This window comes from Filicampus tigris, chromosome 2 (genome assembly GCF_054856515.1).
Source record: "Filicampus tigris isolate MCC_2025a chromosome 2, RoL_Ftig_1.0, whole genome shotgun sequence".
Classification (NCBI taxonomy): Eukaryota; Metazoa; Chordata; class Actinopteri; order Syngnathiformes; family Syngnathidae; genus Filicampus; species Filicampus tigris.
In genome coordinates, this window is record NC_141218.1 from 879,188 (window position 1) to 907,156 (window position 27,969).

At 44.9% G+C, this 27,969-nt stretch overlaps 4 protein-coding genes across 5 annotated transcripts; all 4 read right to left on the bottom strand.

Moving 5' to 3' along the window:
• Positions 1-109: 109 nt before the first annotated feature.
• fis1 (fission, mitochondrial 1) lies at positions 110-2,904 on the bottom strand. Its single transcript, XM_086017029.1, has 5 exons — positions 2,826-2,904; positions 2,148-2,280; positions 1,994-2,070; positions 1,749-1,854; positions 110-488 (listed from the first exon to the last, which is right to left on the bottom strand). The coding sequence occupies exons 1-5, from the start codon at positions 2,868-2,870 to the stop codon at positions 385-387; spliced, it is 465 nt and encodes a 154-aa protein (XP_085873155.1). The 5' UTR covers positions 2,871-2,904; the 3' UTR covers positions 110-384.
• A 773-nt stretch (positions 2,905-3,677) lies between these two features.
• Positions 3,678-10,301, bottom strand: taf6l (TAF6-like RNA polymerase II, p300/CBP-associated factor (PCAF)-associated factor). 2 transcript variants are annotated; one of them, XM_086017004.1, is made up of 13 exons: positions 10,076-10,301; positions 9,111-9,268; positions 8,693-8,779; positions 8,469-8,619; positions 8,330-8,380; positions 8,168-8,262; positions 8,017-8,091; positions 7,699-7,919; positions 7,007-7,139; positions 5,665-5,793; positions 5,100-5,593; positions 3,873-4,231; positions 3,678-3,738 (listed from the first exon to the last, which is right to left on the bottom strand). In XM_086017004.1, the coding sequence occupies exons 2-12, from the start codon at positions 9,255-9,257 to the stop codon at positions 3,892-3,894; spliced, it is 1,923 nt and encodes a 640-aa protein (XP_085873130.1). In that variant the 5' UTR covers positions 9,258-9,268; positions 10,076-10,301; the 3' UTR covers positions 3,678-3,738; positions 3,873-3,891. The 2 variants fall into 2 exon arrangements, with proteins under 2 accessions (XP_085873130.1, XP_085873122.1); XM_086016996.1 differs by having other exon boundaries at positions 3,678-4,231.
• Positions 10,302-10,761: 460 nt separating this feature from the next.
• On the bottom strand, positions 10,762-13,126 carry cth1 (cysteine three histidine 1). Its single transcript, XM_086023191.1, has 2 exons — positions 12,857-13,126; positions 10,762-11,824 (listed from the first exon to the last, which is right to left on the bottom strand). Exons 1-2 carry the CDS (start codon positions 12,863-12,865, stop codon positions 10,991-10,993), a joined length of 843 nt encoding a protein of 280 aa, XP_085879317.1. The 5' UTR covers positions 12,866-13,126; the 3' UTR covers positions 10,762-10,990.
• A 439-nt stretch (positions 13,127-13,565) lies between these two features.
• mta2 (metastasis associated 1 family, member 2) lies at positions 13,566-26,952 on the bottom strand. Its single transcript, XM_086023330.1, has 18 exons — positions 26,555-26,952; positions 23,248-23,315; positions 21,779-21,872; positions 19,794-19,911; positions 19,604-19,667; positions 18,727-18,844; positions 18,562-18,664; positions 18,338-18,437; positions 18,051-18,239; positions 17,706-17,780; positions 17,535-17,593; positions 17,355-17,455; positions 16,303-16,442; positions 15,999-16,227; positions 15,840-15,929; positions 15,189-15,307; positions 14,975-15,117; positions 13,566-14,890 (listed from the first exon to the last, which is right to left on the bottom strand). The coding sequence occupies exons 1-18, from the start codon at positions 26,580-26,582 to the stop codon at positions 14,734-14,736; spliced, it is 1,995 nt and encodes a 664-aa protein (XP_085879456.1). The 5' UTR covers positions 26,583-26,952; the 3' UTR covers positions 13,566-14,733.
• Between the last annotated feature and the right edge of the window lie 1,017 nt (positions 26,953-27,969).

The window sequence follows — 27,969 nt, forward strand, 5'->3', positions numbered from 1 at the left end:
TCCTGTAGCTGTAAACGCCGGCACGTTCCGATCGCAACCTACTCGGCGGCAACTACCTGTGGCGCTGCCGATAAGGATGGAATTGTTTGATGAGAACAGGTGACGCAAGTCAACATTTTTCCATGTTTTTTTCTTTTTAATTTTTTTTTTTTATTGACGATCTGGGAAAAACAAGCTGTTAAACTCGGGACATTTGCCAGAACATTCCCTTTTCAGTACATTAGCATGAAAACAAATTGGATGATAAATAAAAGGCGTGGCTTGATGCTTGAATTGTTATGTACACAGGCGACAGTTGGCGGTCAATGTCAATGCAAAAGAGAATACTTCAATCAATGTGGTAGTCCAGCAAAAAAAAAAAAAAAAAAAAAAAAAGGGTTCCGGTTAGAATTTGGGCCCTCGCTTGGCCACAGCCAGGCCGATGAGGCCGGCTAAACCGGCCACGCCCAGACCGATTCCCCCCACGATTGCCATGCCGACCAAGCCATCTAGAAAACAGGACATGTTCAGGGAGCAGCCGTGCGCAAGCTCTCACATGCACGCTCACTTCACTCATGTCAAACATTCTCACTCACTCAAAAGCAAATACCCACAATCACACTCACCCCCTTCCGTTTGCACCAGCTACAAATCACTCTCACAAACTCATATGCACTCTCGCATACTGTCCAACACTCACCGCATCAAACTCACGTGCACTTTCGCAACCTCACTCACACCTATTAAAACTCACATAAGCGCTCACTGCAGTCTCTCTCACTCTCAAACACACACACACACACACACACACATTTTCACTTACATAAACTCAAACAAGCTCTCACTCAATCACTCACTCACTCACTCACTCTCAAACGTTCTCACACACTAGCTCAAACTCACACCCATTAACACTCACACAAATGCTCACTCGCAAACAAACTCACTCACTTTCATACACACACACACTCAATCTCGTCTACGCTAGGCCCCGCTAAAAGTCCAACATGCACTCTCTTCTTCACTCACTCACATGCACGTACACATGATATGTCTTTCTCTCACTCACTCACTCACATATTCTCATTCACTCACACAGATACACTCAAGCCTCACTCATTTGCATACTCACTCGCACTCAATCACTCAGGCCCATTTGAGGCCCGGATAGACCAAAGCGACGTCGGAGGTGGTGAAGCGTCGTGGCGTCTTTAAGCGCGTCTGCTTGGTGTAGTGGCCACCGTCGTAGTGTCGTAAGCCGTCTGTAAGCGTCTTGGGGGCGTTTACGTATGTTGAATCGCCGTCGCCAGTCGTGACATTTGCTCACTTTGATTGACTGTTAGCTAGCAAATCAGCGCTCGGAGCACCAACGGGACATGACAACGGCGGAAAAACAGTGAGCCCAGTGCATTGTTTACGTTGTTCTAATCAGCCAACATCTTTCCGGTTGGAGTTTTCTAACCATGAGAAATGGTGACTACCGCCGCCGATGGTATGGAGGGGTATTACATCTCACGCGTGCGCAGAAGCTACTTTCATGGTCCGCGTCGCTGTCCGTCGTAGCCGTCCGTGTGTTTTGCCAGCGTGACGTGCCGACAGCCGGCCGAACGCCACACGGGGTAAGCGTCTGTCACTGTTGGTGAACGTCGTTTTGGTCTATCGGGGCCTTTAGTCACACAAAAACACACTTGCTGACAACCGCGCGCACACGCACACTCACTGTCACTCACACTAAATCATGTATTCAAAGTCACATTGGTCAATTTCACCTTTTTTCAAAGCCTTGTCGATGAGCGCCTGCAACTCCAGCGCCTGCTTGTTGCCGGGCTCATTTCTCAGAAGGATGCGGATGTACTTCAGGGCTTCTTCGTACTCCTACACGACAAGATGCACATGGGGGCATTTAGGTCGCCCATTACTTTTGCTCACTCCTACATTTACTCATGTACATGGTCCAAGAGAATAGGTGTGACACGGCGCAAAAGAATAAGCGCGACACGGTCGAGCTTTTCACCTTCAGTCGGTAGTTGGCCACGGCAAGGTAGAAGAAGAAGTCGCGCGTGTCGTCCTTTGAGGCTTTTTGGACAAGTTCTTTAGCACAACATGCAAAATGTGAGAGGAACTCACAGGGAACACCACAAAACACGTGAGCTTGGCAGAACACTCACCCTCCAAAAACGCAATTCCTTTCTTGATGTCACCGGTGTATTTGCTCCTGATCAGACACCAGGCGTATTCAAACTTGGTCTCCTTGGAAACAGCTCCCTTTGCCAACTCATTGTTGTATTTCTTCTCAAATTTCTAGAAAAAACAAAACATAAACAACACAGGAGTGACCCATTCAATTCAAGCATGACCGAAACGGTATCATAGCTGCCTCGAATTGAGCCAGGAAAAACCATGCAGTCAACGCCACACTTATGATCGAATATCTATGTGTCACTGTGTAAAAAAGAAAAAAAAAACAACTACATTAATTTATAGGAAAGTAGCAATTGGTGTTGTGCATTTTAGAGATCAAATAAACTGTAAGACATTCATTTTTAAAGATTATGCTGTAAAATTAATGATACTTAAGGGTTGAAAATATAAATATAGGCAATGATGAAGGTTTTTGGGTGGGACTGTAAGTCAAAGACTTTCGTTACCGTTAACATGACAGTCAAAGGTTGAAAAAGAGCATTAGCATTAGCTCCTTATGTGACGCGACAACTTAATTGCCGTGAATTAAAACTATTCTCTTGTGGCAGGGTGGAAGGTGAGTTTCACGCAAGTCTGTTCTTCCGACTGCGAGCTATCGCACGACGAAGAGGAAAAGGTGTTTTAAATACACGGGGAGAACTTACCAGAAGATCTTCGGGAGCCACTACGTCGCTCAACACAGCCTCCATGTTTGCGGAAATGCGACCAAAAGGTCACGCCTCTCTTTGATACGTCATCCGTAACGTTAACATGAAGAACAAATGGATAGGAAAAAAAAGAAATCAAGTGCGAATAAAAAATGGAATAATAATACTTACATATTGTTTATTTATTTGTACTATTTATTAAATAATTAAATACGTCGCTTACCCGCCTCAACGTTAGCGGGAATGGAACGCTTGACGACGCCCGACGTCAATATGAAGGCAATGCGACGGCAAGTCGAAACCGAAACGGAAAAATATTTAATACAATCAATAACAAATAAAAATAATAATAAAACAAATAAACGCACGCGTTAAATTTATTACATCAAATAACTAAATAAAAATTGCACATAACATGATTATTTGCATTTTATAAATGGACTCAAACTTATGCATTGGGTATTTGTATTCTTTATCAATTACGTAATAATGAAAAAAATATATAAAGAATGGTATTTGATATAACCAAATGCTAAAATTACAAATAAAAAACGACAAATGCATTTAATGAATTAGTCAAATTAAATACGGAATGAAAATTTTGATTTGGTAATTTAAAAAAAACAACCTGAAATAAGAACATACTGTACACGTAGATAGATGATAGTAATTAAAAAAACAACAAAACACTTTTTTTAGATTTTTAAAAATCAATACAATAAAACACTACAGACAAGTAGATACAATCTATATAAAAATAAATCAAACCTGTTATATAGCCGGGAATCACTAATAGGAAAATAAATTACAATTACATTTCTAAAAATGACCTTAAAACACACACATACACACTGTTTGATTTTTTTTTAATTACTGTCTGTAAAATCTGCATCATCGAACATACGGTATTCTGTCAAAAAGAACACAAGAAGCAAGTGTACAACTGAATTTCATAGCAAAAACAAACCAAAAAATAATGGAGCTGCTATGGGAAAATATCATGTCTGTCAAATGCAACATTATCATAAAAAAAAGAGTGCATACCTACATGTGGGGACTGGCGCTAAAGAGGAAGGTGAAGGGAATAGTGGGAGCGCGCCCATCGGCGAACAGGTTTTCCCACCCGCCCGATGACGGGCAACTTGTGGGCGTAGGCGCGCGGCGGGACGGCGGCCGGGGCCGGCGTGAGGGCGAAGGTGGTCTGGAAAGGCCGGCGGCCCCGGCAACTGCGGCCCATTTGTCTGCCGCCGATGAGGAAGGAGAAGACGAGGGGGCCCGCCTGAGGGGAGGTGAAGCGAGCTTTGGGGAAAACGTCGCGAGACGGACCCGCCTGCCGCTGGCCCAGGCGCGACGTGGACGATCGCGAGCGCTGGACGGAGGAAGACGACGAGCGAGCCACAGCCCTGGTAGGAAGGGGACAGAAATAAAAACATACCTGAAGTTTTGTTTGAATCTTTTAAATAAAAAATGATATGCTATAATATTCAAATTCATTTACATTTCATAATAAAAGCATTCATGCGAGTCAAACTGTGAGTGACTCAAGTTAAACATTTTTTCTTTTACATTCAAAAATAACAATTTTAAATTAAAAATGTGATGGCTAACATTTATGGCGTTACCATTTTAAATGCAAAAAAAAAAATCTAAACTAATACTGTATTACATTGAAACTTTCTTTTAAATAAAGAGTGATATCTTTGTCCTCTTTTATGAACACTGTTAAATTTACTAAGATGAACAAACTTTAATCGGGCTTTGAAAGAAACTGTGTAACATTTAAAGGAATTTAACATTTCGCATTCAAAAATGGCCAAATTTTCATCACGCTTTTTTAAGAATAAGAATGCCTTTATTGATCCCACAGTGGGGAAATTTTCAGCACAGTGGGGAAATTTTCATTTTTTCAAATTTTTTCTTTATACATGAAAATCTGAACCGCTTCATCCTCATTTGTTTGACAAAATTCATCTATAATTTTGTCTCAAAAAAGGAATCAATTTTCATTCAACTTTTTTACATTTAAGAATCTGATTTAAGATAAATGTAAGACCTAAAACATTTATTTCTAAATGTTTTTTGAGGGGGTTTTCTAGACATTTTCAAGAAAAAAAATGTACCACTGTTTCAAAATTGTTCAAAACATTGTGACATTTGAAAGTGCCGGGATATCAGAATGTGACAAACGTTCCTGAAACGTCTATTCAGCGGGCAGCGGGCCACCAAGGGAACCCCCTCCTGGGCTCGGTCGGGATTTGTGTCTTTTTGTACCTTCCGGATCCAGTCGCGGCCAGGCTGGGCGGGGGCGGGTCGGTCCGGGGACTTCCATCCTGCCTGGGACTGATGTTGAGGTTGGCCGTGAGCTGGGGCATCTTCCGGGCGGTGTCGTGGTTGGAAGCGGGCCCGGGGGGGTCTTTCCTGGCATCGGCGGCCTGCGCCGAGTCGCCGCCGAACCCGAGCCCGGGCCCGGTGCTGAAGCGCATGGCCAGGCTGTCCCCGAAGAAGGAGTAGAGCTCAGAGTACATGGCGGGGAGCGGGACGGGGGTCCAGTCCTCCCACGGGCACCCGGCGCCGCCCGTCTGAAGGTGGCTGGCGATGCCCAGGGCGGCCTCGGACAGAGGCTCCGGCGGCGGGCTGAGACCGGGCGAGCTCACCCTGTAGCCCAAAGCTCCCGCCGCCGAGCCCGAAAGAGCACCGGGGCCTCCGTCGGCTGCCGGCTGGGATAGCGAGAGCGCCTTCATCTTCAGCAAGCGCTCTGCTGCCACCTGCAGGACAACACATTGACATTGAATGCGGCCGTTTAAGTCGCCGTTTTTGGACGAGGTTTGGGACGAACCAAGATGGCGCCGTAGACCTTGTGTCCATCTGCTTTGACCTGAGCGTTGGACACCGAGTAGTCGTCCAGCACAGCCTGCAGGTTGGCCCAGTAGGCGGGAAGATGCGGAAAAAGAACGCGTTCAACAGCCTGCAGGAAAGGTTAGTCACTAGTTAAGTCAGTTATTTTTTTACGTTTTGAATCAATCAAGCAATTATCTAATAAGATAATGGCATTTTTGAAAATACGGTTGTACCTCATTCATAGACAAGGTCAAAACATATTCAAATGCAGGTAAAATATGTGGACCAGTCACGGCTGACCTGTTGTTTTCTGAAGCTGAGCCGTGATTGGTCGTTACCTGAGCATCTGTGATGTCATTTTCAGAGAGAAGTGACCAAATGGCCGCCCGCAGAGATGGCCAAAAATGGGTGGATTTTGCTGCTACACTCATATTCCACAAATACAACATGAATCAGAATGCCTCGTCTCAACTAGTGGGCCTGCTGCGAACATATTCTGGAAAAAAAAACGTTTGGCTTGACTTCCTCTTTGAGAACCGACTATATAACCAGGTCATTCGTAGATGAAGAAAATTGTTCAAATGTGTGAGCAATATTAGACAAATTGCTTCGTTTCATAATTCACAAGTCATTATGAATATTTTCATATCTACAATAAATCAATTAACCTAATAATTGAATGACATAAATGAAGTGCCAAATAAGGACTGGTCATTCGCAGATGAGGGCAAACAAAATAGTCACGCAAAATGTGAAAAATAGTTCATTCCATGCATGAATAATAATTCAGTCTCATTTTTAAAATGGTCTTATTATTATTGTATAATTTACTTTTAATTCATCAAGAAGTATCGAATACAATCAATTAAAAACATGTAATTGTTTGGTAATATTCAATTACAATTTTGAACCTAAAGCTTATATTTCATGAGATGGATGAAGAAATAAGGCCAGGTCATTTCTAAAAGAGGTAAAAGCATGCAAAAAAAAGTCCCATCTCAAAATCTTTTTTTAATTGCGATGAATTTACTTATAATCAGTTAACCACTTTTTTCAACCAATAATTTCAAAGAGAGAAACCAAAACATGTTCAATTTACATGGTGTGTGTGTGTTTTTAAACAATGTTTGTATTTGTAAAATAAATAGATTAGGATGTAATGGTATAGAAAATGGACGATGGTTGGACGATTTTCATTTACAATAAATCAATTGATCAATGAATGAATGAGGTGAATGAATACCTTTTATGGAACCGACTTTAAACGAATGCCGGATTGTTAACGCCGTCGACTGCCAGCAAGGTTCATGGTTTCAAAAGGCGACCGTGGTGCAACTTACCTTCCACCCGAGCGCGTGGAGGCCCACCACGGCGCCGTAGTGGGAGCACAGCGGTCTGACGGGATCCGACAGAACCTTCTGGAGGGACAGCAGAATCTGGTGGTACAACCCGCTCACCAGATCGCCGTGAGTCCTGGAACCAAGGCGCCGCGTCACGTTTTGACCACAGTTAGACAAACGCCGTTGTTCTCAAACGGGGGCGGGTCGTGCAATCATTGGAAAAAAACATACAACTTCATTCTCATAAGAATTCAAAAAGCGCCACTTTTAGTCTTCATGGAGCTCCGCAACTCACATCAACATCGGTCCTTGTTCGCAAGATGCTGGCAAGGCACCAGTCGAGTCCAAACGAAGTTCCTCAACTTACTTCAACATAGTTCCTTGGCATCAAAGGGCCACAAGATGGCAGCAGAGCGCTATTTTTGCCAAAAGGAAGTTCCTCAATTTACTTCAACATAGGCACACACAAGGTCAGGTGATAGGGGAAGAGAACTACTTTTGTCAAAATGAAGCTCCTCGATTCTCTTCAACCTTGTTCCTTGGCTTCATGACCCCCCGCGGCAAACACAACAAAAACGGCTAATAATGTCAAACTGCAAATATACGTAGCGGCTCAGTTGCGTTTAATTGGTGTTAGGATTATTGGTGTCGCCCTTATCTACCCTGTGGGTGGTGCCCTCGCCCTCACCTACCAGAGGATGTGGCTGAGGAGCAGGGCGGCGTAGTCCCTCAGGGTCCAGTGGTCGTTGAGCGGGTTGATGGAGGCCGCCAGGGGCTCCAGGATGCAGTACATGACGCTGGAGACCAGGCTGCGCACGTACGAGCCCAAGTACAGGTAGGGGTTCTGGACCAGACTCTTCACCATGTGCAGGAGCCTGTTGAGCTGCTCCAAGTCGTGGCTCACCGACTTCACCTACAAAGACGACAAAACAAAACATGAACAGCCTCTCGGTTCAACGAAACAACATACGCGACGAGTTGGACGGGCTGGCAGCCTTTGGCGGGCGTACCCCACTGATGACATAAACAAAGTATGGAAGCAGGGCAGCAATTTTGGAGTTGGACTGCAGGTCCAGCAGAGCCACCTGGAAGGAGGTCAGAGGTTAGGCGGAGCGGGCGGGCGGGCGGGCGGCCAAGCGGCAGGAGAAGCGCCAGGTGCACCTTCATGAGATGGGGGTCGTCCCCCAGGATGGCCCTCGTGATCTGCTGGTAGTACTTCAACAGCTCCTCCGACAGCGACTGGACGGCTGAGGGAACTTTGAGAAGACGGCGCTTAGTCGCAGCGGCCGGCCGGCCGCCCTTTCCGTCGGCGGGGAGCCTTACCTGTTCCTTGGGGCTCCACGTTCCCTTTCCCGTCCAGGTAGGACACGCTGACTGGCAAAACGACAACGATGACAAAGAGACTTTCGCCGGGGCTTTCGAAAAAGGAAAGCGATGGCTGGCCGGTCGGGGGAAAGCGTACCTCGAACCATGGTCTCGGCGCAGCCCTTGGGAATGTTGGTGGCCAAGGCCAACTCCACCAGGTTGACGTCGCGCTCCTCGGTGAAGAACAGCTCCCCTTCTTTCACCGAGCGGAAAGGGAGCGCATCTTGGGACCCGTAACCGCAGACGGCCTTGCCGAGGTTCATTTGAGGCTTCATGTGAGTGACACGCGCATCTAGATGGAGCGACATATCCACAACACACCTCCACATTGCTCCAGCGCAGAGCTCTGTTGAAGTCTTCCACTGTCAGCTTCCTTCTCTTCGCATGTCTCATGAAATGAGAGCTGCCCTGTTGTGTGGAACACAACCCAAAAACAAACACACACACACACACGTCATCAGTAACTGCGTATACAAAAATATATTTGCAAACAATGTTTATGAAGTTAAGTACATTTGATTGAATTCTTTGCCTAAGCACTGTGTTCATGTTCACGCTTGGGATAATGTTACAATGGCTTACAACGCTGTCGTGTACTTTTTACTGTGTTCAAATATGTTTACAATGTGTTTAAAAAGTGCGTTTTGATTTTCGATAAGTTGAAATATTTGTTTTAAACATGTGCTTAAAACATGTTGGAGGGGTAGGCAAAGTATCCCCCGCATGCATATTCTTTCACCTGCGTGGCCTCCCTCAACCGGTAGCAGACGTCCTCAGCCAGCAGAGCGGCCACGTCGTCGCCGAGCTCCACGCCGGCGCTCTCGGCCATGAGCTTGATGGATTCCCGCGACACTTCGGCGAAGCGTCGCTCCTCTCGCTCCGCCATCCGCGTCGCCTCTTAACATGCAACAGTTCAAATTAAGTGAGGTAAGCGTGGTGAAGAAGGCAAAAACAAACAAAAAAACTGTTGATTTACATTCTCATTTGTGTTTCTGTATAATTCTGCACAGAACTGCTTTCATTAGAAATGCGTTACAAATAAATGTTTTTCAGACGGCTGGAACAAATGAATGGCATTTCTATTCATTTCATGAGGTAACATCATCCTAAAAATATCCTTAAAAATAAAAGGCCTACAGATGATCCGATTTCCCCCCCAAATATATTCGTGCTCTCCTTAATTTTCACTTACAACCCAGGCTAAATTTAACTCCTCCCAAACATACAAAGATTTGAGTTTCTCAGCCAGGACCTATTACCCTTAACACCAAAATGATTTTTTTTATTTTGTTTTTTTGTTTAATGTATTTGATCTGAATACTCTAAATATACTATGCCAAATAAAGGACTATATGCGGCAATAGGTTCAAAATGTTAAATCACATTTTCTTCCTGATTCCCAAGATGAAAACACGTCAAGTTTTAAAAGCTAACATTTTACCTGTGAAAGGCGTAAATGGGACCAACCCTAACCCGAATTAACCCCAAAACACATTGGATAGGACTCAAACTTTAAACATCGTAGTTGCTCGACCGCGTGTGCACATTATAATTGTTTTCCCTGAATTGCAGCATTTTTCCAGCGGGGTTTGGTGCCAATGCCCGAAAGCTAGCTTAAAACCAACCGACCACACGAGACAATAACCGCTTGCTTACAACAATTTCGACAATGCAAATGATTCTGAACGCTACATTTCAACTTACTATATAAGACAAATGTAAATCGACGGGGAATATTTCACGTGGAAGGTTTTCTTGGACGTCGCAAGACCGAAGTGGTCTCCGCCATAACAGTGTCAAATTCACAACTGAACAGGAAAGAAACAGATGTCATCCGGCTTCAAAATAAAACAATTGGATTAAAAATTGGGGAAAGAGTCTCGTCCCGCGTTCCATCCTGGGTTTGCTACGCGGTTTTTTTCAAACGAAATAGAATGCCACCCCTGGAAACAAAGTTTTGGCGAAAGCGTGTTTTGTGTGTGAATGTCAAAATAATACGCACAACATCCGCCTACGTCGAAACGCCAGTCCCTAATACTTCACACAAATGTTCAACAGCAAAAGGCTATTCATTTTGGGCACCTAAACAGAGTTTAGGTTAGTTTTAGGGTTCGGTTTAGTTTCAAATTCTGGAAAATTATGAGTCTCTCTGCTGTGAATTCTACAGCTGCAGGGACGGGGCTACACCGGAGCTGATGGGGGCAACAGCCCCTTCAGAAACCTGTGTAGCACTAGTTAATCCCCGGCATTTTATCTGATATGTTTATAAAATTATTTTCTCAGGCAACCCTATGTATCAGTCGAGCACATCTTTTGCCCTGGGAAAGGAAAAAAAATCCTGGAGCCCATCTGACTAAAACCACCAGCTAAAATGACACATTTGACAAAAGTGGTGTATTAAAATCATTTTATTCACATCATGTTAGTCATTCCTCCCAGTATATTAAAAATTATATTACATTTGTGATTCAGTAGGACAGTTCAAACTACTAGCTTAATGGTTGAAAACCACATAACCCACCTTATTTAAAAAATTAAAAATTAAAAAGCAACGTATGGGTTACGGAAAAAAAAGTTAAAAAAAAAAAAAAAGACAGCCCAAAAAACATTTCTTGGTGTTCAATACCGATATTGTTCCCACACGTCATGGGCCTTGTTGCTCTCCATCTGCCACAAATGCAAGGCCAGAGGTAGCAGCAGGTCGCCGAGGTGCTGGCTGGAGAAGGTGCAGGCGTTCTGGGCCTGCGGGGAGGCGGAGGGCGACACCGACGGGGACTCCAACGCGGGCGACGCCGGCCCCCCGCTGCTTGGGCCGGGCTCTGCGTTTTTCACCGCGCTGGGGACGACGTGTCGGAAGCGGCATCGCGTGCCGTACACGCAGAAGCCGAAAGTGATAAAGGTGTGGCAGAAGGCTTCCCGTGGCTTCTGCGCCCCGGGGAGGTTGGCAGCGCTCTTGTGGCTCCTCGCCTCCTCCGCGTGCAGGAAGTTGCAGTGCGTGCCGTACGGGCAGATGCCGAAGTTGCTGTAAGTGCGGCAGGGCACGCTGCGGCGGGCTCGTCGCGGCATGGGCCGCTGCTCGGCGGCGCCGTGGACGAAGAGGCAGCGGCTGCCATAGTAGCAGTGGCCCGCCATGTGGTAGCTGCGGCACAGCTCCGTCTTGTACTTGGGGTGGCGGAAGGGCACGTGGAGGTCGCGCAGGCCATGGGCGAAACTGCAACGCTCGGCGTACTTGCAGGAGCCCGTGGAGGCGTAGCGGACGCACAGCTCCGTCTTGTAGCGGGTGGAGCACACCCACGGGAGTTGGGGCACGGGGGGGTCCAAAACGGGGAGGAGAGACTCAACCAGGGAAAGGCCGGCGTCGTCGCCATCGACACTCGTCGTCTCTTTGCCGGAGAGCAGGTTGGCTACCAGCTCCTCGTCGTGGTAAGCGGGAAGGAGCAAGTCACTGCTTGCCTGCGACAGAAAACTAGCTTAATGCTAACACACAATGCAAAATCCAATAAATGGGCCAAAATCGCTGTAGTTATGAACCGATAATCAACTGATTTTTTAACAACTGTTAGCAACGCACGCAGGCAGACAATACTCAGGCATATATTCTTTAACATCTGCAAATAAACGACCATGACTGCATCTGACCGAGTCAGTTGTGAAACTCTTGGTTTTATATGAATGACTGCATTAGACTGCATTCTGGAGGCCAAGAAGCACACACCAGTTAACCATTACATTAAAACATCAAATCATGATGCAAAAAAATGTTAAGCCTTAGAACTGATCCGACACTTTTGTTTCAACTTTGAATTTAAAGAAGAATGTAGCAAATTAGCTTTTTTTTTTTTTAATTACAAAAAAACGTCATCTTGTCATGTTCACGTTTGTGTTGTTCCAGAGAACATGTGTGCAGCCGCAACATTTCAACTTCTTCCTTGATGAGATAAGGGCCAAGCTTAATTTTACTAGAGTATGTAGCAGCTCACTTTTTGAAAAAGTGCATACCCAGTGATTCCCAACCTCTGCGCCATGAAATTAGTCATTTTCACTGAATTACTTCTCCAGCGACCTTTAGCGGCACGCAGAACTACTGGTTAAATGGGTAAATTGTCACCTCTTGTGTAGCGCTTTTCTACCGTTGGCACTTAAAGCGCTTCACACTGTACCTCATTTACGTAACGCAGCACCAGGAGCAACTGGGGATTCAGTATCTTGCTCAAGGATACTTCGACATGGCCACAATGGCCCGGGATCGAACCACAACCACTGGGGTGGAAGACGACCCAGCGAGTCATGCCGCCCTATTTCGAAGCTCTTCCACTAGATGGCAGAAGACAACTAGCCTTGAATCGGGTCAATGCTGCGTGCTCATTGCTTAAAGGAGAGAATTGCGTCAAAACTCCAATCTAAAGGTGACCCAAATAATGCTTTGCCATAGTTCCTAAGTGATTAAAAAACAGCTTTTTTGAAAAAGGTTGTGGACTGACTTACTTCAATCATGGCTGTGCCCGCAGTTGCTCGGCTACTTGCTGTAGACAGGTGAGGTGCCCCCGAGGTTAATTCGGCACAGAAGACGATAGAAGATGCTTTTTAAAAGCAAAATGAACGACAAAATTGGGTTATTTACATGGGGAGGGGGTGGACTGGCATGGGGGTGAAAACTTGTACTCTCCTCTGTTACACAGAGTCGCAAGCGGAGAAAATGTGGACTCTGCCCGTTTTTGAAAACGAAGTATTTGTCTCGCAGTTGTCCAAATTAAGATCTGGTGTGCATGAGGGTCACGTGGTGGAAGTGGAGCGACCAGGTGCGCTGTTTTCAATACGTAATAACGTAATACACGAAACGACGATTCGTGATCTATTTTTTTTAAACCAGTGACTTGCGCAAATGACATTTTTAAATCGCTTAGTGTCCTTTTTAATTTATTTCTTTTGGAAATGGCCACCAGTCCGATTAAGTTCCGGGGTTAATGTTCCGTGTTTCAGAACGCAAAAGCCTGGCCAAAAGTTGGTTTCGGAAGGAAGGATGAAAGAAAGGGATACAAGGTTAGTACGAAGGGGACCAAGGGAGGAAAGGATGATGGATGAATAGAAATACGTGAAGTGCAAAACAAGTTATGTATAAAACAAAAGACGGAAACTGAATGAAGACAATCATCGCCACTTTTAGGGTGTCAATCAATAACAGACTAGAAACTGCTTGACCACAAAGAAAAAAAAACTTTATTTCTTTTCTTATCAAGAAAAATTACAGGATACAGAGACGCTGGAATTAAAAAAAAACACTTGAGAAAAAAAAAAGGGTTGTCGCATATTTCTCTTGCTGCCCATACAAAAAGTCATACCCGGAACCCCCCCCCCCCCCCCCCCCCCTTTTTTTAATTTTCACATGAACGGACCCCCACCCAATGAAGTAGAGCCAACCCCCCCAAACCCATTTGCCATTTTAACGGAGCTCAGTGACTCGCTTCAACTTGTGGAAAAACAATAAAATAAAACATTTCCAATAATGCAGTAATCCACTTTTCCTTTTCATTACACATACTAGTAATGCTACAAACAGTCCTATTTCTCCTATTTAGTTTTTTTTTTTTTTTCCATTTTTGATTTTTTTTTAGAGAAAGATAAAGCCCACATTGGGACCAAACCTGCTTGGAAAAAAACCTCCCTGCAACCCTGAAGTGCTGTGGAACTCGGGAATTCTGATTATCCAGTTGTTTTTGTTAAAAGGGTGTTTTTTTTTTGGGGGGGGGGGGGGGGGGTGCTTTAAATTAGAAAGGTGAATGAGAGCTGAGGGTCCTGAACAATATAGTGGCGGCACTACTGTTCAAGCAAGCATAAAACCAGATTGCGTAAATATTTCTTCTTTTATGAATTTCTTCGGATATTTGGCTTTCGGGTGAAATATTTGCACACCTCCAGAAGGTTTTGGGAATCATTTTCCACAGCATGCAAGTTGTTTTGTGCTTGCCCGTGTTTGTGACGTTCATAAAAATGGTCAAGGTGCAAGACTTGAGTAAAAGTTTGAACAGTTTAAAGCTTCACCCCTCCATTTTGGGCACATACAGCGACGACGCACACATTCACACGCAGTGTGCTTCTGCGTCCAAACACGTTTCAGAGAGGAGGAGAGAAAATATCTTGGACTTAAATTACACACGTAAAAACTGGCGGCGTTAAAAAATAATTCCGAACCTGGAATAAAACCCTACTAAGCCTGAGCTGTTGTGCGAATGTTGGAAAACTTTCCTTGGTGGGGGAACTCAGAGAACTAAAGAGAAATGGGGAAATAAAAGATGCAGGGTATGGTCACGGACCCCTATCCTGTTAAAAGAAGACCCCCCGCCCCGCCCCGCCCCCCACGCCATTCAGTCCTCGAGGACGATGGGCTCGCTGGTGCTGGAGGGGAGCAGGGGCATCGCCAGGGGACGAGGGGGCGGCGGCGGCAGCTTGATCCGGACCGGTAGGTGAGGTTTCCGAGCCGCCCGGCGCATCTCGGATTGAGTCAGATGTTTTCTTAGAGCCCTGAGCGGAAAACCATTTGTCAAGTATTCACGGCTGTTACATACGGTACCAAATGCGCAAATAGTGAAGCGCGATCCGTAGTACCTGGTGTCCTTTGTGGCTACGAACACAACGGGGTTGGGGGCTTCTCCCTGGCTGACCTTTTGACGCTTGATGACAGACTGGGAGGTGGTCCTCATGCCCGAAGTGTACGACCTCCCGTTGGCCGAGTAGGGCATTCCCGTGGCCTGTCCAAAGCAAAGCGGCAAAAGAGTTGAATTTGGCCAGCGTCGCAATGCCACGGCGCCAGCGCACTCACGCTGTCGAAGCCCCTCTTTCCCAGAAGGCCTTGGCCCGCCCGAGGCTGGCTGGCCTGGTTCCTGTTGATGGGCGTCGGGGGTCCCCTGGATGCTTTCAGCTTGAGCGGAGCAGAGATGGCTGTGCACGGAGGGGGGTGGGGGGTGCGTGGGGAAGAAAAGAAAAAAAAAATCGCGTCATTCTTTTAGCTTTGTTTGTATAGCACATTTCATACACAATGTGCTTCACATAGTTACAAAAACATTTAAAGGCGACACAATGAAAAAAAACCCTGAATAATTTAAGACATTTAAAAGCAAAGTAGAGAACTAAAAAGTCGTTTTCTAAAATGACTAAAAAAAAAAACAAGCGCAAGATTTGAGAAAAAATGCTCTAAAAGACCTTCATCATAGGTGTGAGGAAAAGGCTGTTTTTAATCCGGTTTTAAAATCATTTACACTTGGGAGCTAATTTCTGTTGGCATCTTATTCCATTTGTGTGCAGCATAACAGCTAAATGCTGATGCACCATGTTTGCTTTGAACGCTGGCCTCCACTAATTGACCCGACGAGTGTGCAGACTTCAAAGCCCTACTGGACTGATATTCCATGAGCACCTTTAATGTCTTCAGTCACTTTTAGGGCAGGAGCATACAAGAGTAAGTGACTCTTACCCAAGTCCTTCACGATGTTGGCCAGCGACGGTCGGGGGACCAGCTTGCTCTTCAGAGGGGTTTTTGTCGCTTTGGGCAACCGGATCATACCTGAGGAGAGCAGAGTCAAATGGGATGCCCGAAAGCCGAGCTTGACGGAGAGGCCGCGCGTGTACGCACACTCGGCTTTGACGGCGTTGGCGTTGATGGAGGCGTACGGCCGGCGCGCCGCCCGCCGAGGCTGCAGGATGTCCTGGCAGACCCGCCGGGCCACGCGGGTCAGCTTGGTGGTCTGCAGGATGAACGTCTGGCGGTTCTTGGCCAGCAGCTTGGCGCGGCCCTCGTTGCGGGTGAACGGCGACAGGCCCTGGACCTCCTGGCGGGTCATGTGACTGCGCGGCCCCGATTCCTGAAATCGAGGGGGACAATGAAATCGGCCATTGGCTGACGGACGGTGGAAGCAACCACGAGGAAGGGGACGTACAGAACCAGTTCTCGCGGCGCCCTCGAGCTGCGTCGGGGTCTTCAAGCCGCCGTATTTTTTCCAGTAGATCCAGCAGGAGGCGCACAGTCGGCACTGCATGTTGGGGGGCCCCCAGGCGTACCACTGAGGCGACTGGGCCGCTGGGGTTGAGACCGCACGGTCGTGAATTGAAACTCATACAAAAGACGCCGAGTAGATTAAGCTGTGTCTTATCCGTTCTTTTTCTTTTCAATTGGCAAAGAAAAACCAAAGAATGAAAAGTGATTATTTTGCGTGTGTGTTTATTTTATAACGAAAGTTTTACATGTTAACTTTTAGGCTCCGATATGATATGGAAAAATGGGTCACGGGGCAGAATATTTATTTGGTCGTGTTTGCATGGCTGAAGTTGTCCTTCTCATATTTACTTGTTAAAATATGACTCTTTCCCCACTAAACTTTGACTTTCATAATATTCTGTCTTATCTTGGAAAATACAACTGTTCTTATATTTCTTCTTTCTCCTCAGGAAAAAAAAAAAAATCCATTTAATAATGTAACATTTTTTTTCTCTCAAAAACAAGCAACTTTTAAATTCCTTTCGTTGTACAACATGTCGGACTTGACGGTATACCGGTACTGGGAAAATGCTGCAATACCTCACCATCTACACATTTTCAGTACCGGTACCTCATCGGAGTACGGCAGAAGGAAGTGTGTGCTTGCTCCAAGGCAGCTATGTATTTGTCATTCCTGTACAATATGTAGAGTATTTGATGTGAAAATGAAAACAAGCGCACTATAATAGACTGCAGCATACTTGAAGCGAGTGCGCATGGACACCACTTGCAGCAGCTCTGGATGACAAAAGTCCAATCCACAATACACTATAACTCCCATTTGAAGTTTACTGTAAAACTGATAACCTAAACCAAGGATTCAACATTGGAAGGTATATCTAAAAAACAAAATATGAAGCAAAACCGGTTTTCAATAACCAACTGAAAGTGGGGCGGAAAAAATGAAAGAAGCCGGGGGTTAGACCTGAGGATTTTTTTAACTTAGCTACTTACTGTGACAGCTCTCGCAGTTGAGTCCTTTCTGGAAGCCCGCCGCCCCGTTTATGCCGGGCTTACTGCCCGGCACCATGATCTGATTGGGGTTGGGTTTGGTGCTGGGCGGAAGGAAGCAGGCGCCACAAAAGTTACAAAAAGGAGTGCGCCACCGAAGGTGCAACGACTTGTCATACTCACTAGGTGGGGATGTAGACTTGCTTCAGCTTGCTGTCTGCCTCCGCTGCCTTTAATCGTTTCTGAGAGGTGGGTTACCAGCCACAGACATGGCACCCAGGACAAAAAAAACAACAAATAAATGCAAATAATTGTGGCCACGGCGTGAGCACAAAACTGTAGCAGGGTGTTTACCTGCTGGATGTAGCGGTCCGTCGTCTTCCACATGTAGTAGAATTGGACTACGCTGGCTAAAGACTTCCAAGGAAGCTGCACATGACAAAAAAAAAAAAAAACAACAACAACAACTGAAAAACCAAATGTCAACCCCAATGTAAAAACAAGTCGTTCATGTGAATTTGTGGTTCGTTTGCCTTTCATTTAGCATAAGCCCAACCTATACGACCAAAACATTTGTGTATAATAAATCTGATAAACTCATTTATTGCTTGCGTTTGTTCAAAAATATACATGGGTACAGGACCTTGAAAAAAATAATCGCATATTAAATCGCAATATCGAGGGAAAAAAGGTCCTTACAAAGTCCTGACGGATGTCAGTGAAGTCTTTGCCGTATTTCTCCAGCGCTTCTTCAAACAACATGGCCTCGGAGGCGCTCCACTCCTCCATTTCGTCGCGACAGAGCACGGGGCCGCCCTGGGGCACCAGGGTGGACATGGCTTTGGCCAGGTCGTAATTGTTCTTTTCCAGCGTGTCCATGGCGTGGAACTGCGCACACAAGAGGCACAAGAGTGAAGAGACGCGCCTGCTTGGCTGAGTGAAGAGCGTGCGTGCGAGCGAGCGCGGGTGCGAGTTGCGTGTCTGACCAGCGTGATGTCTCGCGAGGCTGCGGCGGCGCTCATGTGCAGGCTGGGTTGGCGGATGGAGCTGCTGCAGTCCAGGGCTCGAGCGAACGTCCCCACAGCTCTGCGAAAAGCGCATTGCGGGGCCCATTACTATTCGTGTGAGGGAGTACTTTTTGAAATCATTCTTTTACACACAATGTGACTTTTTGTTGTGGTTGTTGAGATTTTTGGAAAAGAATTGTCACCTTGCTACCACCAGGAACTGGTCAATCTGGGGGTCTTTGAGTTGGTTGTCGGGGTCCCACACCTTGGTCTCCAGCTTCTCCTGGATCCGAGTGTCCAATTCTCCTGACGTGGCGAGGCACTGGTGTCAGTTGAGGAGAGGGAGGCGAGCGCGTTTCGCTACTCACCCTCCGCTAGCTTTTCGGGGACCTCTGCCTGGTACTTGGAGCCCACCCGGATCTCCCCCTGGTCGGCCAACAGGGTCTTTTGGACCGGGTCGAACACCAATGAATAAAAGAAACAGTCCTGTGAAGAACAAAAAAAGATAAAACGATATTGATAGTGTCCATTGAATATTTCAAGGGCGCTGATCACTGGAACATCGCAATGTAGTAGAAAGCAATTTTCAAATCTCACAGCCGGCAATAAACAACTTCATTTGGGTCAGTTGCTAGGCTTTATTTATTTATCCATGTACATTTAATTTATTTATATAACTCAGCGCTGAAGAAGTACAGTCCACATGTTGACATGAATCCACAGATTTATTTTCCTCATTGTTGCAATATGCTTTATGTTTACATCACACGATTGGCCGAATTCTGTCAATTTGTCGTGAATAGCTTAAAAGACTGCAAGTCAGTGCCCTAACCTACTCTAATTGTAGTAGATGAACATTTCTTTTCAGATTCATTCATGGTTCATTTCCCTTTCATTTTTGAGCAAGAGTAATGTATAAGCCCAAAACATTGATGTATCATAAATTTCATATTGTTTCATTGCTTGCGTTTGTAAAAAAAAAAAAAATCCATAGGGACCTTGGGGAAAAATATTCTATTTTAAATGGCAATATTGAGGGGGCAAAAATTGCAATTTTATTATTTTTCAAAATGATTCAGCCATGCTGATAACGATGCAAAATGCTACACTTTGCTAAACGTATTGCGCAATTTGGTCAGTTATGTAAACAGCATGAAACACAGATTTCTCTGTTTAAAAAAACAAACAAACAAAAAAAACGATAGTTGAGGCGTGAAATGCTGCCGAAGAACTCAAACTTCTTACCTCTTTCTCCAAGTATCCTGCCAAGACATCTGTTTCATTGAGGAGGGTGACATTACATTTCCCCCTGGGGAGACAGTGAGTAGCACTACTGAACACATGGAAGCAGTTGTACAATTTTGGCTCTTGGCGGCGGGTCAAGCGAGGTTCGCTGGAAACATGAATTGAGTGAAAAGTCTGTAGCTGGTGTTACCTGATGTGAGTGGCGGGCAGCGATTCAAACTGTCGCGAGAGGAAGAGCTCTCTGTGTTTGAGTTGGTGCTTCTGTTGCTCGGCCAGCGCCGGCTGCTTGGACTCCTCCTCGAATTCCCCTGCGAGTCGCCACAATGCCACAAAACAAACGGCGGCGTTAATTCAAGCAACATTGACTGTCGTCAGACATTTCCAGTCTTTTCATTTTGACTGACAGCAGCGTCGAGTCAGTACTTCTACCTTTATGTGCCTTTTTGACACAAGTATCTGGACTCGCTCTCAAGTACAACATTTGAGCACTTTTGCCACCTCCGCTTTGACAGACGTCTACAAAGCATCCGTTAGCGCTGACTGAGCATAAAATCGTCGCTGTCATGTGAAAAACACTTATCTCCATTTTTTTTCATTTTCTTATTTTGACATGAATCATGTTTCCGCGTTACAGTGAAAAGTAAAAAAGTTTCCAAAATTGGAGATAAGTGTTTTTCAAAGGACAGCGACGAATATATTAGTACGTGTGTTTCTTTGGCGACACGGTTGCGCATTCCTAATTTTCAGGCGGCCGAGCAATTTGTCGCGAGCCGGAGGCGGTGGCACCATTATCGCTTCATCTCTGGAAGGACTCCGCCCCTGCGCTCTGCCAAAGGAAACCCTGTCAGTGAGGGGCAAGTGAGCCAGTGAGGCCGCGCGCGCGCGCGCACACACACTGGGGGAGGGACGCAACCTTCGGCAACACCCCTTTTCTGTTAACCTCTCAACCCTCTTCCCCCCCGTCCGTCTAGTCCCTGCCAGACAATGTCGGAAACCCTGTGTACCAAACCTGAGGCGCCCATCCCCCCGCCCCGTCCGTTACCCCCCCAATATGTATCCCAACTCGCGACATGCACACACGCAGAGCAACACACTCCATCTTGAGGGAGAAAAAAAACCCACATTTTTTTTCCCTTGGCTAAAAGAAAACACACACACACTATCCACGATTAACACGTTAGGTGCCACGACCCAAGGCGACACACGAAGGGCCTTTTGTTGTGCCATTTGAGCGTGTGTGGCGACGCACGCGCACATCGGCAGCAGTAGTACGATTGTTTCTTATGGATGAGCACCCTGAGTGGCACGGTGGAGGCCAATGAGTCTCCAAATTTGGAGTTTTCAGACCGATGTGTCCTCATGTGACCGGCGTACAGTACGGTGGGCGAACTGCAGCGCCTCTATTTTGGAGGTGGGCACGTCTTTGTCTGAGGCAGTGCATCCAGGAGGGGGGGAGGGGAGGGGGGCTTGCTAATGAGTGAATGTGATCAGACTCCGGTGGGCTGCATGTCAAAAGCAGCAGCGCCCAGCCGAGCTCCTTAGATCACACACACAAGACAAAGGCAGAGAAGAGCTTCCCGGAGTAGCAGATTAAACCAAATGTGGACAAATAATAATGTTAGACTGTTGGGACTCATTTTTGGGGACCAGACTTCCTATCGGCAATATCACATAAAACCTTCACCAAAAAGAATATGGTACTTCTTCCAACACACAACCTCAATTTCTCCAGATGCCATCATCTGATTTTCAAAATGATTCGTGTGCTGTACTCAGGTTCAAGTGGACCCTGCGACCAGACTCTGCACTTTCACACATTGTCATGTTTGGGGAAGTCCTGTTGTCACGCTGCTGTTTGAGGGACATGAAGTGTCTTGGGACACAAAAAGACTTTTTAGGACTTGCTGGGCCACGAGATCTGAAGAGACATGATGTGACTTTTCATCCATGTATCACAGAGTAAAAACTGCAATAAAATGGGCTGGAGGAAAGGAAAGCAGTAATTGGCTTTTTCTGGTTACACACACACTCCAGTGTCAAGTGTTCTGGCATCATAATTAGAGTTTGACTCTTAATATGGGCAGTTATAAATACATTTATTGTAGGGGGCGGTTCTACAGTATACTCAGTCTTGGTCCTTAAGCGGCGGTATTAGTGGCGATGGGTGTCACTTACTTGCATTGCTGTCAGCGAGAGTGTTGAGGTTGCCCGAGATGTCTCGTCTCCTGAAGAGACACACCACCTTGGCCTCCACGTTGCCATTGGCCGTCTGCACAAAACACCAACAAAACAAATTGCCCCGTCAGCCATCACACACAAAAACAAAATACATTCCTTTTTTAGTAGCTCCAGTCAAAATGTCAAACTCATTACACAGACTCAAACACACGGGAAAAAATCTTCTCAGAATTCCAATTCCAAAGTAATTTCTATTAAAAAACAAACAAACATTTTTCTTATGAGCCTTGGCTAATAGGAAAGTAATAATTGATATAGTATTAATATATATTAAAGCGATACATCTAGATAAGAGAATTTATTCACCATATGATATAATGTAATGTACTATGTAAATATGCACTACAGTATATTATATGACTTATAATCACCATGTCACATTTCAGTCTCTTGTCTATTTATTTGCATTGATTTAATCAGCCATCTTCAGCTAGCTCGGCGTTGCTCATGAAAATCTGTTCTCAATTGCCTTACCTGGATAAATAAATGAATAAAATAGATATATAAATAATGGTTCAACAAAATAAAATAAATACCGTAATTACGTCAAAGAGGCTCAGTTTAGCCTGTGTTGTTGTTCGCAAACATTGTCGAAGTCTTTGCCACACATTGCCGGTGCATTTTTTCAACATGAAATAATCTGTCATTTCTTTTCAAGGATCTCGATGAGTTAGGAATGATAATAAAGTAAACCATTCGGGGATCACAGTGCTACATTTACAGACGCAATCAAAAATTCAAACAAATGGTGACAGGTGTACGTCCTGAATTGATATTCATTTCAAATATTGGACATTCAAACGTGAACTGCATTCATCCAGGTGTTGCGTCAAATGTTTTCAATTTCAATTTTATTCAAAACAAATGATCCATGTTCATCCATCTAAGGCTTGGATCAATTGTCTTCGATTCTAAGCCAGCGACATGTAGTGGCAGGCAGGATTCAATGTTCTTTCGCTAGATGGCAGAAAGTACAATTAACCTGCACATGTTGCCGTTCATGCAACAGAATCACTCAAACAGGCCCGCATTTCACACCCGAGTGCATTTGGGAGTAAATTGCGGTTGTTCTGATTTCACTGTTTATACTTTTTGTGACCGTTTTGTTTGGTGGCGTGTAAAATGTGTTCCTTGGCTCGATTCAGGTTTGCGTGAGTCTGCCGTCCATATTGCACGGTGACCGAGCAAAAAGCATCCATTAGCACTCCGCTGGAAGAGTGTTACATAAAGGATGCTCCTTCATCTTTGACTGGCTAAAAATCTGCCGCTGCCGCTGGCGCGTTACATAAGGAAGCTCCTGTGCCAGTGTTGGGTCACTACGACACACAAGAGAGCGGGCGGGCGGCCGGCGTCGCCGCGAGGTCAAACCGGGTTGGGTGGACGGGGGTTGGATGACAACGCCGCACCTTGTTGAGCTCTTCTATCCTGCGGATCAGGTACGGGTTGCTGGAGGAGTTCTCGAAGTACACGTAATCTGGAGGGGGAAGAAGCCAACAAGAGATGAAATCGACCAGCGTTGAATCGCATCGCCGACGATGCCGTGGCCAGCCTTCACGCGGTCCAGGCGAACGCCGACCAAATTCATTTGCGCCGCAAACCAGGTGGAGATGCGCGATGCTTTCAAACGTCGCCACGTTGCGTTGCATAACAGCAAGGCGCGTTTTGTTGGGGTGTGTGTTGTGTTATAGATCTTTGAAGCAGCGGGAAAATGATGCACCCCCCCTGCCCCCACCACCATTCAGAGATGCCCAGAAGGCACACTCACTAATTTGCACGCGGTTGTCATATCTACAGAAGGCAAATTGGAATGCCCACAGACACTTACACAAACGGAAGCAGAGAAAATGAAGACTGGGAAATGTTCGCCACTATTGAATTATGTCATTCCGCTGTTTTTATGACATACAATACTCACTTCCCGCTGCAACATTCATGGTGCCTTTCCCCCCCGCCCTGTTGTGTCACATTTCCGAACACCAAAATGTTTGTATGAATCTCAAAAACATCAGCCTTGTGACTGTAATATTAGTGCATTTACATTTTCAGTCACGATTGAAATGTGAGGTAAGGCCCCCAACGATGAACCAATATTTCTTTTAAAATCAGCCGTTTTTTTTCTTGACAAATGAACACATTGTAACATAAGACATTAGTCTGCCAAGATATTTCTTCCTATCGGGCAGTTTTTGTTTTCGAGCATTTAACTTGCTTCAATCATTTTTCCCAAATAATCTTAGAGGTACTTAGGCCTGGGCCAATTAGCAGTTTGACGGTTTACCGTGCTTTTAACACTGTCTGTCACTGGTAATGAGTTCTATTTTTTTCTTTTTGTTGAGAGGATTTCTCAGCAGGGCACAATATGATTGGCTGCTTGCAGAGTTGAGTAAATGAGCCGCCTCTGAAGTTAATTGGTGCCAGTGACTTCTTTTCCTCATTCTGCGTGAGCAGAGAGGGGAGGGGTGAGCAGTGATGCACGGAAGGAGGGTGGGAGCAAGATGAAAGACACGGAAAACACTGATGTCCTTTACCTCTGTTGATGAATGTGCCCGAAGAAGAATGACAACAAATTAAGAATGTTAACATACATTTAAACTTAGCACGTTCCATATTTTGTTAAGTATTTTTGTAAAATAGATTGTGTTCAATGGGGAAAAAATGCTGTTCATTTGCCCAAATATATATATATATATATATATTTTTTTTAAAAAGGACACTTTAAAGCTGTCATTTTAATACTGTGATATTTTTGCTCATGGTTATCATAATGTCAGAATTTGTGTCGGCCCATGCCTAGAAGTACTAACATTTCTTGTGATTTTATTTATTAGTTAAGAGTAATCTTATCTTAAAATAAAACATGCCATAATTTTATACATTAGTTGTACCTAGATGGCATGGTGGACACTGGTTAGTTAGCACATCAGCCTCACAGTACAGAGGTCAAGGGTTCGATTCCGGTCTTTGGCTTCTGAGTGGAGTTTGCATGTTCTCCGTGTGCCTGTGTGGATTTTCTCCGGTTTCCATCCACATTCCAAAAACATGCACAGTAAGTTCATGGAACACTCTAAATTGTCGCTAGGTGTGAGTGTGAATGTGAATGGTTGTCTGTCTTTGTGTGCCCTGTGATTGACTGGCAACCAGTCCAGAGTTTTCAACGGCTACTGCCCGAAGACGGCTGGGATAGGCTCTAATTCAGGGGTGCCCACACTTTTCCAGCTACTTATGACATGACCGAGTCAAAATGATCTACCACCTACTAAAAATGCAAAACACATTATTGATAAATACAGTATATTGAGAATTATTGTGAACGTAGCATGAACTTAGCAATACAGTAGTGAGGACGGATGATAGGCTGGCCATTTACCCACACACACAATGCCTTTGCGATCGACCAGTCGATCGCGATCGACGTAATGGGTTCCCCTGCTCTAACTTATTCCTCGTTTCATTACTTTGTTCTTGTTTTTTTAAGGCCACTTTTTGAAGTGTAAAATGTTTACCGCACCAATATCAAGGTCATTTATTGCATTTCCCCTCAGCAGTGTTGTAGCAAATTAGAACTGGCAGGATTTTCCTACGGCAGGGCAATTTCTTTTGGAGGACGCTTTACTTTGTGACCTCTCCAGAAACAGCCGCAAAGAAACAGACGATACGAGCGGAGTCATTTTCACGTCTGACAAGAAGAAGCCTATGCTGCAAAAAAAACGTGATTTATCGACATGTTAGAAACCTTTGACCCGAGATATGTGGTCACAAGGCGCAATATTTTGCCAAGGTTGCCTTGGGTTAAGTGAACAACTACAGAAGCAAATCCATCCTTCTATCAATATTATCCTCATTGGGCTCGTAGGTGAGCTGGCGCCAATTCCGAACCAGTGGGATACCGGTCAACGACATGGTACGTGGAGACAAACAACCATTCGCGTCCTAACTGTGAGGTGGATAAGTAACCACTAGTCCGCAACACAACATATTCTGAGTTCAGCATTTGCCAGGTCACTTTAGTGCAAAGGAACTATGTGTAAGTCTGATGAGGAGTTTCATTTTGACAAAAGTAGTGCTTTGCCACTATCTCGTTCCAGCTAAAGGCAGATTAAGTCTTTTTACAGAGTGGTATCAGTTACTTGCGGATTCCCAATATTCAACTTTTTCCCCTCAAGGCAAATGACAGTCATGAGTAAACTAAACCCACTGCCAAAAACTAACCCGCATCTCTTTCTGCCTGCCGGGCATTCTCAACGCGAAGCTAATGCTAACTAGCATCGTGTGTAAAGAGTCCAATTTAGGCCTGATGTTGCACAAATAAAAGATGCACAAACTGTTGTGCTAGTATGCCGAATTCAAAGTTATAAACCGAGGGAGCAGTAACCCTCCGAAAACTTTATTGCAAGACACCGAGTCGAATTCGAAAGTTGACCTTTTGCAACACTTGCGCGTACTTTACAGGTGTAAAATTATCCCCTTGGGTGGAAATTTGATAAGAAAAGCGAGGTTTTAACTCGTATTTGATGCGCTAGGTAACTTAAATAGTTGACCGGGACTGAAAAAGTAGACGTTGGCACGGTTAGCCTAGCAAGAGCTAGCTGGGATTAGCGGCTAGCTCACAGGGAGCTAGCATGTAGCTAAGCTAGCGTGCAGCCCGAAGGAACAACCACGCTTGAGAGAGGAGGCGGAGGGGGGTGTTAAAAAAAGGAAAATAAGACAACTTACCTCCCACTCGATACATGTTGGCCGCCATTCTTTAGTAATGCGCTCCAGGATAACAAGAAGAGGTCGACTGCGGGGCTCTGTATTTAGTCCATTTATAGACGCCCGCGTCGTGAGACAAAGCCGGCCGGCTCCGAGACACAACAAGCCGAGTGAGTGGCGGTTGAAAAAAAAAAAAAAAAAAAAAAAAAAGTTGAAAGTTTCCGTCACGAAACGCTCCTCCAAAACATTGGTCTTGAATTCGCTCCCTCGCGACAATCTTCTTCTTCTTCTTCTCCTCCTCCGCCACCTCCTTCCTCCTCCTCCTCCTCACTCGCTCATTCACACGTCTCTTCCTCCACTCTTCCTCCCATCCTCCGCTCAGCGTAGCTTCATCCTCCTCTTCCTCTTCTTCTTCGTGGTCTTCTTCACCTCCGCTCGGTTACACACGCTACTCGTCATCTTCGGAAACGTTCGGCAAACCTCGGAAACGTCACCAGTTCGGCAGTTTTCACAAACGGAACCAGTATCCGGCCGCGATAGATTAAAATTAGATCGAATGAATGAATGACTCAAGCGATTCAAGAGCCTCAATGACTGTTTTCATCCTTTATCAACATACGGGAGCGTTTCAATATCAATAATATACAGGTTAAATCAAATTCTTTATCGGCACCGCCGTTAGCCAATTGAAACCCATGAAAACGACATTACAAAAATCTTTATGTAATCCAGGGTTTCAGTCTCAACACTTAAATCGGCAGTTTTAAACAATGTTTTCTACTAGATTTCATCTCATATAATTAATAATTTTTGGAGAAGGGAGTCATTTTATGCAATAGTCTGATACAATGATCAATGTAGCAAAATTACATGTCGTTAGCCCATAGCATAAATGCCTAAATTATATTTGGAAGTTAACAGAAAAAAAACTGCCCCCCCCCCCCACACACACACAAAATCCAACAAAGGAGAGGAGTCTAGTGGATTTTCATGACAAAGAATATACAAAGACCTAAGGTAAAAACAGCAAACACAATGTTGTTGTTGTTTTTTTTTTTTATTGATATCATGACAGTAAATTAAAAATGACTCAGTCATTTACGCTATCAAGCAAACGAGTTTAATTTAAGAGTTGGTACTGAGAATACATATATACATTTTCATTTCAGGTTGTTTTCCAAATTGGACATTATGAAAAAAAATGGAATTTGGAGAATTAAAAAATGAAAAGAACTGATGTTAATAAAAAAAATGCAGTTAAAAAATGGAATTTGGAAGTTAAAAAATAAAAATGACAAGAAATGATGTTAGTTAAAGACTGTAGTAAAATAATTATAAAAAAACCCCAAAATCTCTAAAATTACTATGTCTGTATGTCGGAAAAAATGGCCATGAGCAAGTTGAGAAATGAAAAAGGCCTCAAATTGAAAAACAAA